This window comes from Ambystoma mexicanum, chromosome 2p (assembly GCF_040938575.1).
Source record: "Ambystoma mexicanum isolate Mex_15411 chromosome 2p, UKY_AmexF1_1, whole genome shotgun sequence".
In the NCBI taxonomy this organism is placed as follows: Eukaryota; Metazoa; Chordata; class Amphibia; order Caudata; family Ambystomatidae; genus Ambystoma; species Ambystoma mexicanum.
This window is the reverse complement of record NC_090923.1, coordinates 238,780,864-238,795,395: the sequence shown is the minus strand read 5'-3', so window position 1 is coordinate 238,795,395 and position 14,532 is coordinate 238,780,864. Positions and strand designations below refer to the sequence as shown.

Genomic DNA, 14,532 nt, shown 5'->3' with positions numbered 1-14,532 from the left:
AAAGAGGCCCTTGGTGGCATTCATCTGTGCAAGGGATGTTGGGAGGGCGATGTGCTGGCCCACATGGCACAGAAGGACCTCCAGTACCTGCACCAGCACTCTGGAGAAGGTGCGCTGTGATATGCCATGCAGCTGGCCCACGGAGTGCTGGAATGTGCCTGTGGCTAGGAGGTGCAGGACCGACAACAGCTTCAACAGCAGTGGTGTGGCTGTCCGGATGTCGATCCTGCTCCCTATATAACCCTGGATTAGGGTCAGTAGTTCTTGAATTGTCTCCCTGTTTAGCGGTACAGGGTATTAATGGAAGTCACAGAGGTTAATGGAGGCGATACCTAGCAAATGCCTTCACTTGGAAGAAAACATGTTCATCCACATTTAGAAAGGGCATCAGACCCTTTTTCACCGGAGTCTGCAATCATGCTAATACAAGGATAGGATGCACCATGTGTGCTGCATGTTCTTAAATTGATGTGCATTACAATGCTCTGAATGCAAAATCAATCTCTTTTTATACTGAGCCCCCCTCTTGAGTACAAATATTGCTTCTAACCCCACCCCGACAAGCTATATCTGCCCATCTGTCAGGGCCCAGGGTATGGCCCTTCTGTGGGGTATGAATGCTTGCCTCCACCTCACCACTTGCATCCCAGCCATCCTCCTTCTCCTCCTCCTCCTCTCCCTGGCCTCCTGCCGCCATTGGGGCTGCTTCAGTTTATTCAGCTGCACTGCAGCCTGCACCACATCCATTTCCATTGCAACCACGGAGAGAGGCAGCATGATTGTGTTGGTGGAGTGTTCTGGTTATGCGTGTGGTCTTTTTCTAGTGTTTCTGGTTGTATTGGCTCTACCTGTGGGAATGGGTGCACCTGTGACCTATTTGGGCACACCTGGGGACATTTACCACCTGGTATCGATGCTGATATTTCCGGCATGGTTTTTCCGGTGCTGCAAGCATTTTTATGCTGGTAGTACCGGTAATATCATGGTTGTAATTGGCTAATGGCTCTGTGGTGCTGGTGATTCCAGCATGTGTCTGGGGGGTTACCAGTAGTTCCATTGTCTGTGCCTCCGGCACCAGGGGCACAGCGATGGCAACTATCGATGCTCGTGTTACCGACATAATGCCTTGGAATTGTGCGGCACAGTAATAGTGCCGGTACACAGTGCTACTGGCACTTTATTACCGGACCGACAAACTTGTAATTAGGGCCATAGTCTCGCCCAATACCACATGGCGGCTACCAACCAAAAAACACACCTACATTCAGTGAACAATGGCAACCGAACTTAAGCTGCCAACATCACATCACAGCTCTCTTGCTCTTTTCTCCCGCTCAGTCACACTAACCTACCCGCCTCCTCCTTACTTTACAAAGCCGCCAGAGCGCCAAGAAACCATGCAGCTGGCAATAGAGCACGGCACAAGAGCCTTTAACATAACATAACAGGAAAAAGTATTAGACATGTTCTTGGCAAAGTTATGAAAGTGGTCATAAGAACCAAAATATGTCCCATATGGATTGTTATTAGCATAAGGAATAATTTATTCAAAGAAACTAATCGTCTCTAAGACTTTGTTTTCATTTTTAAGGCACAGTTGTGAAAGCTTGCATTGTATTTGTATTTGTTTTATTTGTATGGCGCAAACCAGGCCCGGAGGCTACCGGGCGCGTATCTTGAGGCAGTGGTTACATATCAATATAACATAGCAAGGAACATATAAATAGAACATATAGATTGAGCATTAAAATAAGATCACATTGCAGATTCAAGAGCTGATACATACGTAGACATGCTTATTAAAGTGACAATTGGTCATCAGAGGAGACTAGCCACATTTTGGCTTTGTGTTTAAATGAATTCAGGGAAGGCAAGTTTCTGATAGTGAGAGGCACAGAGTTCCACACTTTGGCTGCCAGAACTGGGAAGCTGGCCCCGCCGGCTGTTTGGAGCTTGAATCTCGGGATCAGTAGGATAGAGCACAGAGAATAGCCTTACTAGCGGAGCAGAAACTACACTGGAAGCCTGGCTGAGTAGAATAGTATAGCAAAGCGATTCAAGCATTTAAGGGCATGCCTTTAAACCTTTACCGTAATTCGAATCACCTTTAGGCCATATTAAATATTGCTATACGTGCATTATGATATGAAATACCCACTCTCAGTCTAACAGGAGTCATACTCCGTTCACGCACTCTTCGTTCATCCTTCACACGCTTGCAGACATAGAACTAGAAACAATGGGGTTTCCTTTGTGCTTAGTTGCCACATGAGGTGAACAGATGGCACTGGGGCCTGATTCTTGCTATGAAGTGGTACTTATCTTTAATGGAAAGATGTGCTTTTATGCCAAGAGTCCATGGACTGATAGCTCTGTAGCACAATTAGTATGATATTAGTGCATCAGTCATCAATACACTCTTGGTGCATGTTACTTAATCCACGGCACGTGTTTTGCATGCATTTCCCCTCAATCTGCTCCTCCTTTGCCCACATCTCTGCTGTGAAGTGACACGCCATGCATATCTAGGCCTGATGTATGTTCAGCTATAACCACCATAGCATGTGTGGTCTTTTTTTCACCAACATTATAAATTAGGTTTTCGTCCTGATGAAGCTGCTTTTCAAGCGAAACACCTGTCAAGGACAAAGTGCTGTACACCAGTAATGTATTGAAAACGGATGCACTAATATATGATTGATACTCTGTTGATCCTCAGAGCTATGAGGTCATGAATACTAGCATAAAAAACATCTCTGTGCAGCAAGGTTAAGGACTACTTCATAACAAAAATCAGACTTAATTGTCATCCGCTCACTTCATGAGGCACTTAAGTACAAAAACAAAACACAATCTTTAATTCTACCTTGGCAGTATGTGTTCTTTAGGGTTTTTCTGCTGCATAGGCTGCCTCCCTTTTCATGGGAAACTGGAGCGCTAAACCTAAGCCCTTTAATCTTGCTGCCCATCCTCTGCAACCAACACTTGTAGACATAGCTAAGATCAATTACACCATAAGTATTGCAGATCTTCAAGAAGACCATGAACAAGTCCCGCTCTTGGTGAGTCCATGAGGCACAAAGAGAGACGGTTAAGCCAGATGTAGTTGCACAATGACCCTTTTTACTGCTGAGTGACATTAGACACTGACTGGTACTTAGTTGGTTGGGTACAAAATCCCCAAAATAAGTAATTATCTGTGTAACATTTCAACAATTAACATTGCATACGATTTCCTGAGTAGCATGTATGCTCCCACTGCAGTTAGCAATGGCTATTGAGAACAGTGCCGGAAATGAATATCATATAATGCTTTAACCCATGGGCCCTAGATATTGGGGCAGATCATGTTCGGCCGGGGGTGTTGCTAGGTCTGGAAAAGATCTGGGGCTACACTAATGTCAGAACGGTCAGGACTTGGGGCTAGCTAGCCTTTTGGTTGTAGCCCCGGAGCTTCTATCTGGGGCTACAACCAAAAGACACGTGGCTTTAGCCCACCAGCCCCTCTAACAACACGTCTGTGTTCGGGTGATATCATTGCCTGCCTGGACTTGTGGGTCTGCGTCTCCTGAGTCACTCTGTAGCTCCTTCTTCAGGAAAGGGTGGCAAACAGAGGCTCAGTAGAACTGGAGAGAGACATGGACACAGCATTCACCAGGATTTACCGGCAGCTTTGAGCTCTTCACAGCATTCTGCGGCCACCAGTTCTTCAGTCATTCACAGGTAAAGTGCCAGAACCTATCAAGCAAGGATCCACTCTCCCACAAAGAGTGTTCTTACGAGATATTTCACAATCTCAACTCTCTTGAGTTTCGGCCACATTCCTGCACTAGTAGTGAGGAAAATTATTTTTCAACGTGATTTAGTGCTGAATGCTATTACACAAAAGGCAAAGAGTTTGAGATTTCAAATGCATGAAAACTTAATGAGCTTAATGCTTGTTTTCTTGTGTAAGCTTTTGAGGATGGCATGGAACCTAGCGACAGGCTCTGCGTTAAATACCTGAGAACCAAAACATCCAGATTTAAGATCTTGAATACTTTCTGAGGCTGTCAGAAGTTTTCCATTTAAACTTTAGATACTGGGCAGTTCTGATTGTTCCAATCATGTACATTTCTAAATTTGACTTAAACCATTACTTGAAGATTAGAAATTGTCATATTAGATATAGCAATTTATGACAGGGACACTACATCACAATAAGACTTAAGCTTCAAGAGAAATGGTGATTTTGGAGTCTCTATCTAAAATCTTGAGGGTGAAATTCAAGGCAGGGTTTTTCAGGAAAGCCACTACCTATGTAATACATTGCCATTTAGATTCACAGTATGTAAAGTTTATCTTGAATTCAGTCACCATAAATGGGAACTATTTACCCCCTAAAATCTGGGGTGAATTTGTCTCCCGACATCTGACTTAGACCCCTGATTCCCTCTCGCTTGGTTTGGGTTGTAAGAGCAGGAACAAGATGGTTGTCCTTTTCTAATGCTGCTTCTGCTGCAAGCAGAGCAAGTTTGCTAAGATTGGGATCCGTGTTACTTTCTCAGCATCAGAGCCACTTTGAGGTCTTCACATCCTGGTGACTTTTCAGAATACAATTCTTCAACGTAACTTATGACTTCTGATTCTTGGCTTTCACCTCTCGTCTTCTACGGAGACAAAGACAGGTATGGAGTTACTGATGGAGTCAGGTATAGAACAAACAGACACAAGAAAAGTTGTACATGAACTGTGAATCGTTTCAGATCCAGATTCACTACAAAGCAGAATCAAATATGTGTGAATCATAAAATGTGCACTGTATGTACATCGCAACCGAATATCAGTACGAAATAATGAATATTCCAAATTCACGGATGTCAGCCAATTGCTAAGCATAAAGTTTGTAAATTGGTAAACTTTTTTTTAATACAAACAATTATTTTACTGAGCACAGTGTAACTTCCAGACTCTTCCATAGCATCGATATCAAAGCTACAGGTGAAAGAAATCATGTCGGGTTTATTTACCACGGTTATTTACCCTTCAACATTGAAATTACCCAAGTTATATAAAATTAAACAGCGGTGAATACTGTATGATTATAGATTCTACAGGAGTTTCACATGAAATTCCAGTTCATGTTTTCATCATTTAATACATAATTGTCTTGCCCAAACTATGGGCCAGCTCCCCACATTTTGTATCACAGAAGTTAATGGAGGCGATACCCAGCAAATGCCTTCACTTGTAAGAAAACATGTTCATCCACATTTAGTAAGGGCATCAGACCCTTTTTCACCGGAGTCTGCAATCATGCAAATACAGGGATAGGATGCACCATGTGTGCTGCATGTTCTTAAATTGATGTGCATTACAATGCTCTGAATGCAAAATCAATCTCTTTTTATACTGAGCCCCCCTCTTGAGTACAAATATTGCTTCTAACCCCCCCCCCCACAAGCTATAATTTCTCATATTTTCTATTAAAAGTAGTCACCGTAATCCGTTTTTATAGAGCCTCATGCCCCATAGACATCCTTTACGCCCCACTATGGGGGGCAGCACCGCAGTTTGAAGACCACTGATCCAGTGCCTGTTTGGAAAATGCAATTTCCCACAGGGTCATTACAGACTCTTCTTGGAAATGGTTGCCACGGGACATAAGTGGCCTCAACCACTTATGACCCACATGGATTCCCCTCCCAATCTTACTGGTGGAAATGCATTTTTTGACTTTCAATAATCCAAAAATGGGGTAATGTTTACTGTGAATTTACTTAATGAATCCTGGACCCATTGGATACCACTTTTAGAGTGGAATTACCACAATCAGAGAAATAACCACATTATTCATAATAAGACTGCAAGAGGAGAGACCACATAGTTTTACAGCTTTAACAAACAGCAGCAGATGCAGGCACAGGGGCTACTCCATCCACTGCCATCCAGCTCTAGGTTGTACCAAAGACCCAAACAAGAGGGTCAAACAAATAAAATGTTTCACTGTCAATAGTTCAAAATAATAACAGACGAAGTATCACATGAGGGGGGACTCAGCGCAGAAGAACAATACACCCTCATGCAAGTTACATGAGTCCTTAAAGACTATGGAATGCAAGTGACAATGTGTAGTGTAATATGGCAAATGATGTGTACAATCAACTCACGTTCAAATAGTGTATTTTTTGTCAGGATTATTCTGTTGTGTGTATGTTGTCCCTGTCTTCTCCTGGGTTATTGCCCAGGGCACTTTTTGTCTAGTCTTCTCCATGGGGCGGTACCAATGCAAGTCCTCCAGCCTGTCACTGATTTGCCCTGGTCGGCCTTAGCAATTCTTAGCAATCTATTTCTCTTCTTTCACCATGGTGTGCAGTCAGCCTTCTCTCTCTGATTTCTTTTTAGTCATAGCCTCAACGTGTTTAGGTTCCACCATCTCTTTGACTTTGTCTTTGCCTTTTTCTGTCTGTCTGTGCCTATTCTTTGGCCACAATCTCTACTTGTACTTTGTTGCCCATTCACGGGTTAAAGCATGTGTCTCTTTACAAATCACAGACTCTGGCTTTGTCCCTTATGGGTAAAGTCTCCCTCTGAGGATCTTCCCCTCTGCCCCTCCACAGGTCACAGCCTTTGTCTGTCCACAGGCCACAAACTCTGTCCACAGGCCACAACCTCTGTCCTTCTTCCCTTTTTGAGTTAAGCTGCACCGCTCACCTTCTTTCCTTTTTGGGTTAAGCTGCCCCACTCACCATTCCGTGTTCCTCTTTGGTTTTCTGCCCTACCCCCTCCACACGTACGTTTTTCTCTTCTTTTCTCCACTATAAGTTTCCTCTTTCACTCCATCTCCATACAGTCTTCAGGAGGTCCCTCAAACGTCATCTTCTTCCAGTTACTGCTTTACTGTCTTTCACTCCACCTCCCCCCTCTTTCTAGGCTTCGTTCTTCTCACTCCTCTGATGGTCCTCTCCTCCACAGATCTTGCGGGTCATTACGACTGCGGCGGTAAGGGGTTAACGGCGCCGGTAAAGGTGCCGGAGCCACCAACCCTCACCGCCGCATTACGAGGTCCCTTAGCGGGCCTGTTGTTAGCATGGTCTCCATTCCCTATGGGGGCTCGAATGCGAATGGGGATGGGTTCCCTGAATGGGGAAATACTGGGTCCTCCAAGGTTGGAAGGACCCGGTATTTCCCCATTCAGGGAACCCGCACATGGTATGTGGTATGGGGGTAGCCATAGCGCTAACAGTGCCATGGCTACCTCCAACCTCGTAATGACCCCCCTTGTCTTCTTATCCAGCAGCTCTTGAGCCCTCAAATAATACAGCTCATCAGCCCTACACTCCAATACCCCCTTTCACTACAGTCCTCAGAGTTGGCCTCTATATAAGGCCTAGAGTGAAGAATGTCGGCCTGAGTGGCTGAAAAGGTCAGGTGTCCAATCTGAGCATGCTCCACAGTAAGCACTGTGTGTAGTTCTGAGTTTAAAGAGAACAGCCATCATTTAGGATTTGTTTCCTGTGTGGTTCTGTGAGAGAGTCAGTTGGTTTTGCTGTCTCATCTAGTTCTTCTGGCTACAGGACCTCCCCTTCATGGAGTTGGCTCTGACTGCACCCTGTACTCAGCAAGTAGTTTATATTTTATTTTGTGTTTAGTGGGTCTTTCTCCGATTGATTTCAATTGAGGTGTTGGCTGCAGGAGACATTTTCTGTCATTTTGTTTGCTGCCTGGAACACATACGTTTAAGGAAGAAGTGAAATGCTTTCTGTGGGTCTGTTTATCGCAAAGGGGGTAGTTGCGCTACTTTCTGTCACCCCTAGATATTAAATGAGAGAGAGGCATGCGTCTCCAATAATTGTCCTCTTTATGAAGTAAATTATACTTTTGATCCATTGCAGGTTTTCCCTCTGTGAGAGATTGAGATTCTGGGAGATGTGGTCCTTGTTTGTTTGGTTTTTCAAAATGATCTGTGAAACTTGTTCTTGGGATATGTGGAAAATGGTCTTCCCTGGCCTTGTGGACCTGGCAGCACCACTCCCAATTATTACAATGACGCTGATGTCACTTTGCCACAGTACTCACAAGCCTTTGTGGAAAATAGTGTTTCCAATGTCAATAGGAATCTCATATGGACCTTGATTTTGAGTATTATAAGGAATTATCGGTGGAACGTGTACAACTGTAATATGGCAATAGATAATGTTGTAATGCTCGGGTTGGGTGCAACACTACAAAAGTATGTTTCTGTGTATTTGTGTTATTATTTGGATATCTCACAAGTTAAGTCTTTGCATCTGACATGGGACATACCTACACTTCACAAGTTTAAATCCCAATAAGGTCGGTTCATCTCTTCATCCTTCTGAGGTCGATTACCTGAGTATAATTTGGGTAATAATCACAGTGCTAAGATGTCGAAGGAGTCTTGCATCAAGCCCTATAAAAGAAACCTGATATTATTACGATCAATGGAAATCTGAGCTGGAGGGTTGCACCGCTTTCTCTCCCAAATAAACAACTGAAAGACCAATGATAGGTAGCATTGGTTTTGTCCTGTGATCTAGTGTCACCTATTTTTCATTTTTGGAAGCAAGTTATGAAAAAGTTGACATTCCATATGGGGACAATTGAACACAAAGTTGGGGGTATTTGATGCTTATCAGTTGTTGAAACTGGGTTATGCCCAAGCACTGTATTTTAATACGAAAGAGTGGAGGAGGCATAGCACCCATAGGGCTCATGGTCTGAATAGGAGGAGCATCTATAATGCTTCTCAGGGATTAGCTATTCTGAAGCTATCTCTACTGAAGGAAGAGCAGACGTTATTAGTATCAGGAGACATCCGTTGTCTACTTGGTCCTTATAGCAACAATGAAAGGGACACCGTGTTTGTACTTTTCTGGCACTTCCAAGATGGCGCTCTGTTCCCTCAGAAGAGATATCTTCAGAAGAGCAAATCACTGAGAAGCATTATATATGCTCCTCCTATTCAGACCACGAGTCCTATGGGTGCTACCCCCCGGTCCCCTCCACATCATGTTAAAATTCCATAAAGGGAGTCATCAAAATACTCCCAGAAATCCTTCTATCTCTGCATAAATGGCCAGTATTAAAACAAACTGCTTCATAATAAGTTTGCCACTATTCTGCTGGTAATTCCAGCGGGATACTGGCAAACTGACCTACAATTCAGCCGCCTGATATCCGGAAATTTCTGAGATATTACAGGTGGCGGAAAGGGCAATAAATCCCCATTCCATGGAGTCCAATAGGATTCCATGGAGAGGACTGCCGGTATTACCGGCAGTTTTTTGCCATGGGGACCTAATTTACCTCCAGCTCTTGGCTGGAGGTAAATCTGTGACCCGCACTTGCTGCACCACAAAACTTGTTATGAGATTGAAAATATGTCTTTGTGCCATGTGCTTCTCGTGCCACTCATCTATACACATAACCTGATCATTGCAGGTGGCATCAATGGTCAGACATGGGCATAAAGGGTTAGACGCAGGCATACCTGCTGCTCCCTCATTCTCGTTCTTGGGGTATGGGCCAGATTGTAAGGAGTAAAATAGACTGGTATGGCAATTAAATGCAGTTGTAACGCTATTACCACCGCATTTAACGGTCCGCCAAATCACGCGCTTGGCGGATTTACCCCCAGCTCTGAGCTGGGGGCAAATCTGCAGCAATTTTGCCAATTTTCGGTGATATTATCGCTGTCAGTAATACCGCCAGTGGTAATAGTGCCGAACATTCCCTATTGGGCCCAATGGGGAATGGGAAATTCCCAAATGGGCCCAATGGTGAATGGGGACTTACCGTTCCACCAAACCTGTGACCTGGCACTAATAGCGCCGGGGGGTTTGGCGGTAGGGCTAATAGCCCCAGCGGTAATATCGCTGGGGTTAGCGCTCAACTCGTGATGAGGCCCCATGTCTAGAACTCTGCTGTGAATGTTGCAGTAATCTGTGCCATATTGCACTGCTCGTGTAACCTGTCCAACATGTGCCAAAGAGAGTTGGCCGCTGAGGACTTTGGGTTGTGCAGTGGCAACTTGTGGCACCTTTGCAATTCACAGAGTGCTTTTTTGGCATGTTCAGCACCAGTGAAATGGGAGCAGATCTCCTGGCCTAGAGCAACCATTTCTTCTCAGGCTCACAATTGCTGATAAAGCATGGGCCACAAACTGAAGTGATGAGCATTGTCTCTAAATTCATATGGTAGCAAGGACATTTGATCCAACCAAAGCCCAAATGCAAACTACGAGACCTTAGCCACTCTGCTACCGTCTCCTATACCTTTTGCAAATGTCAACTCCCCTGTGGCTTCTGGCCTAAACCCATGAATGCACAAGGTTGCCTGGTGCTGTACCACACACAACTGCTGTCCCCTTCAATTATTCTGGGAAAAACCTTGGATACTGGAGGAAGGACATGCCACCCAGTGTGACAGAAATGTACTCAATGTTCTGACTACTGGTCCACGTGTCCATAGTGAAGTGGACTTTTTGAACCAATAACGGCTGGAGTGCCCACCTCACTGTAGCCATAACATTATTGTGCAATTCTAGCACTGCTTTGCGGGAGAAAAACCATCATCCGAGAATTTCTCATGAAGTGCTGGAATCCAGGATTTTCCAAAATTGAGTAGGACAAGAGATCTGTCGCCAGCATTGGAGCCATGTTAGCATTGTGCAGGCACTGCTAGTCATGAGACTTGTGATATTTTTCACCATGCTTAAACTTCCACAACACTGCCCTGATGCAATGGGGGATCACTGCTATGTGCAACTGTGGTACAGGAAGTAGAGCTTGGTGTCTTACTTGCAAGCACTGATACAGCTAAAGTATTTTCAGCTGTGATTGTGCAGACTGGCTCACGTATCCTTTATGTCTGATGGTTCAGGGAAGGATGCACCTCAGATCGTTTGACTTCTTCCCATGTCTGTGCATGGGCCTGCTGCATTTGGGACCACATAGATGTGGTAGCCAAGTTGATCCCTGCAAGCCTTTGGCACACAGGTTTTCATCAGAGTGCACAGTTGACCAGATTCAGTGCCAGTTTATTTTCTGCAATGTACTGCCTCACTTTTGACTTACATGTTGGGCTAGCACAGAGGCTGGATTCATTTGGGAGTGATGGTGCTGGCGGTTGTGGTGCTGTTGGTGATCTGGATGCCACATAATATTGTGGTTCACTGGAAATTTTGGAGGCGCTTCTATGACTTCTGCAGCCTGTGATGTCATCCTCCACTGCCTAATCAGTACCCCTGATTTCCAACAGCAATGCCTGCTCCCGTCTGGACACTGATGGAACATAATCTTTGTCTTTAGCATTATCCATATCATCATAATTACTGTCAGGCCCAATGGAACGCATGAAATAGATGATGCCCTCAATTGAGCAGTGGATTGTCTTATGGTCAACACCAGGTTGTGAACAGGTCTTTTGGTTGATCCCAACTGCTCCCTCCTCAAGGTGACTGACAAATCCTTCTAAATCTTTTAAGCAGTTTATATTGTTGGACACCTGGTGTTTGATATATGAAACTGCTCAATGCCTCTTAAACCCCATCCCTCCACTTCCTCACTATTCATTTATTTTTAGGAGTGGCCACCAATGACTACCCGTACCTCATCACAGTGTTCCACCACCCCATGATATTGTTGCCCTTGTTAGTTCCAAATCTCATGCCCCAACCCCCCCTCTGTCCTACCAACTATTTCCTTCCCTCACTGTTATCTTTTTGTCAGGCTGGTCCCCTCGAAAGTCCCCTTTCCAAACCACTTCAACTCACAATGATCTCCCATCTACCCCAGTGTTTCAATAGGCCTTACTCCCATGCTATACCTCAGCTGACATCTATACCTAACACATTTGGGTGCATGCTCATCAGTAACTGGTCAATCAGGTATAACTATAACATGGGAGTTGAGCAACAGACCCATTACCAAGTGACCACATGAAATTTTGGCATCCCCAATGCACATAACAAGTGCTTGCTGCTTATAATAGCCTTAAGCAAACTGTCCGCCTGCCTTTCATCCCAAATGTGTCCAAAAGGGTGTCACCTGCTGCTTCCATGAATCTCTGCATCTCTCTCCAAGCAAAATTAGGTGAGTGTTCCTCTACCACAGGCTGCCCTCAGGAATTCCCAACTCCGCCCACTCCTCCCAGACACCACCCAATGGCTTGTGTCTCATCCACTTGCTTCAAGAGATGGACACTGACTGTTGTGACATCCGCAACCTTCCTGACTCTCTGCTGGTCCATCCCAACAAAATCAGGCAAGAGTACCTCTCTCACAAGCTGCACTCAGGGATTGCAGACACCTCACACTCCTCATCTTAGGTTTCACTTGATGACATGTATCACGTCCACTCACTTCACAAAACGGACACTGACTGGTGTGTCACCCACCTCCCAGAATCTCTGCTGCTCCATCCTAGCAAAATAAGGCAAGTGTGACACTCTGAAAAAAGCTGTTTTCCGGGATTGCTGCATCATCCCTCTCTACTTCCAATTTATCACCCGATGACATGCATCTTGTCCACTCATTCCAAGAGATCAACACCGACTAGTGTCCCAGGGCTGCCTCCCTGGATCTCTGGTGATGGTGCTGTTTTTTCCACCCACTCCATATCACTGTGTCACACAGTGCAACATAAGCAAAACCAACCCTAAATTTCACTGTTTCACTGGGCCATTCACTCATTACATCTCCCTACCCTTCTGTAAAGACTGGATGGGGGTGTCTGTACTCCTGCTCTCTATATGGCAGAGGAGAGGCACAGAGGACCCCAGCCAAGATTCTCTATGGGGTAGCGCTGGTCGAGCAATCAAGGCCTAGCTTCTCAGGAGGTGATGCAGGCTGGTTCTTAAGTACAGTATAGTCCCCAAACCCCCACAAAAAATGTCCACACACTGTATTAGTTAAAATACAGTCTTTATATAATTAATATTCAAGGTTATGTACACTATCACCATAACTCACGTTATGCTCAGAAAATCCACACTGGCAAATATATACAGTTCTAAAGTGGTACCACAATTATTATCAGATCTCATTAAAGTGCATCAACTATACTCTGGTCAAATGTCACACAGATCAAGGAATAAAAGTAACCAACGATTGCTATAGGAGAAGAGCAGTTGGTTAGAACAATGGGCAGAATATTGACCCCTACCAACTAGTCACAATTCTGTGTGGAGATCCCCCCACCTGGGCAACCTGTAAATTAAGATATCATACAAGCCAAGTCCATATATTGTTCACAAGAGTCTTATTTCCTTCTAAAATAGTTGTACCACCCCAATGTACCTGGAATAGCAGAGTTTGTTGTCGGGTCATCGACGGATCCTTCTTGAGAAGCTCCCTTTAAGGCAGGAGCCACGTATCATCGAGAACCCACGAGGAAAAGGGTTGAACGATGACTGTGAGGTGGCAGCTTCGTTCCTAGCGGTGCTCGTCGACGACAGAGCGTTGGCGTCCTGCAAGGAAGAGGTGTGCGGGGCACCTCAGTGACGATAGTTCAGGACAGCAAAGAGTTTGAAGAACTGTGACCCAGCAAGGGTGTCGTTGTCGTCAGTGTCTGTGTGGTCTTTAGGTGGCGGGAAACCCACCGGCGTCTGTTCCTCCGCGCGTCAGCAGCCTCGGCTTTCTCCGGCGGCACAATGCAGTCGACGGTGCAGGCGATAGCATCCTTGGATCAAATATTACTTAGGCAAAGGAAGCACGGCGGCTCCGGTCGGCGACGGCAGTCATCGACGATGATGGACAACAGTGTCCGGGCACTTCATCCTTGTTCTTCCGCGGCGGTCCCCGTCTCTGGTCGGCAGCCTGTCGTAGGTCTGTCTTCCAAGGAGTGCTGGCAAAGATTAGCAGTGCACGATGGTCCCTCGTAGCTCGGAAACAGGGTGCCTAACCAGGTCCTCTCTGGGTCAGTCCTTGGAGACACAGCAGCTTTCAGATTGGTGAAGTAGAGCAGCAGCAAGACTTCTCGTCCAGCAGGGCTTCAAGGTTAAGCTTCAGTTTCAACTCCAGTTTCTCTTCAGCTTCTGAACACAAATTCTAGCAGTGAGAGGCCCCCATATATACTAGTTGATCTCCCATTCATTCTGCTGGGTCACACTCAGGCAACCAATCGGTCAGAAGGGCATTCATGCAGGCAGGCAGCCAATCAGGTGCATAGTGCATTCAGGCCATTCACTTCTCTTCAGACACTCACAACAAGTTATGTGTATTGGGACAAGTACCCAGCCATTCAACACTCCACACTGCATTCATACCAGTTTCGGGCAGGGCTGTCTCAGTCATTGTGTCAAACACCAGAAACCAGACATCCACAACAAGAAGTGCATATTGGTCACACACTCCATTCACCCAGGTCCCACCCACAGGGTGTACCCACAACATACAGTCACTGGGAAGGCTCCAGCCAGTCTGGCCTGGACTTCACAACAACACCATATATGGAACTTCCACCCAACAGCCGGTCAGGGGGAAGGGACATAGTCAGGGCTTCCCAGGACTTTGGGAAAATAAGGTAACAG

The 14,532-nt window shown here is 45.4% G+C and overlaps 1 protein-coding gene across 1 annotated transcript in view; it reads right to left on the bottom strand.

Annotated features, from left to right (window-relative positions):
• Nucleotides 1-1,743: 1,743 nt before the first annotated feature.
• IL5RA (interleukin 5 receptor subunit alpha) overlaps nt 1,744-14,532 on the bottom strand; it is a 304,412-nt gene continuing 291,623 nt past the window's right edge. Inside the window, exon 10 of the mRNA XM_069646215.1 lies at nt 1,744-4,649. Within this exon, the coding sequence (XP_069502316.1) occupies nt 4,536-4,649 (114 nt within the window). The 3' untranslated portion in view covers nt 1,744-4,535. The remainder of the gene's footprint in view (nt 4,650-14,532) is intronic.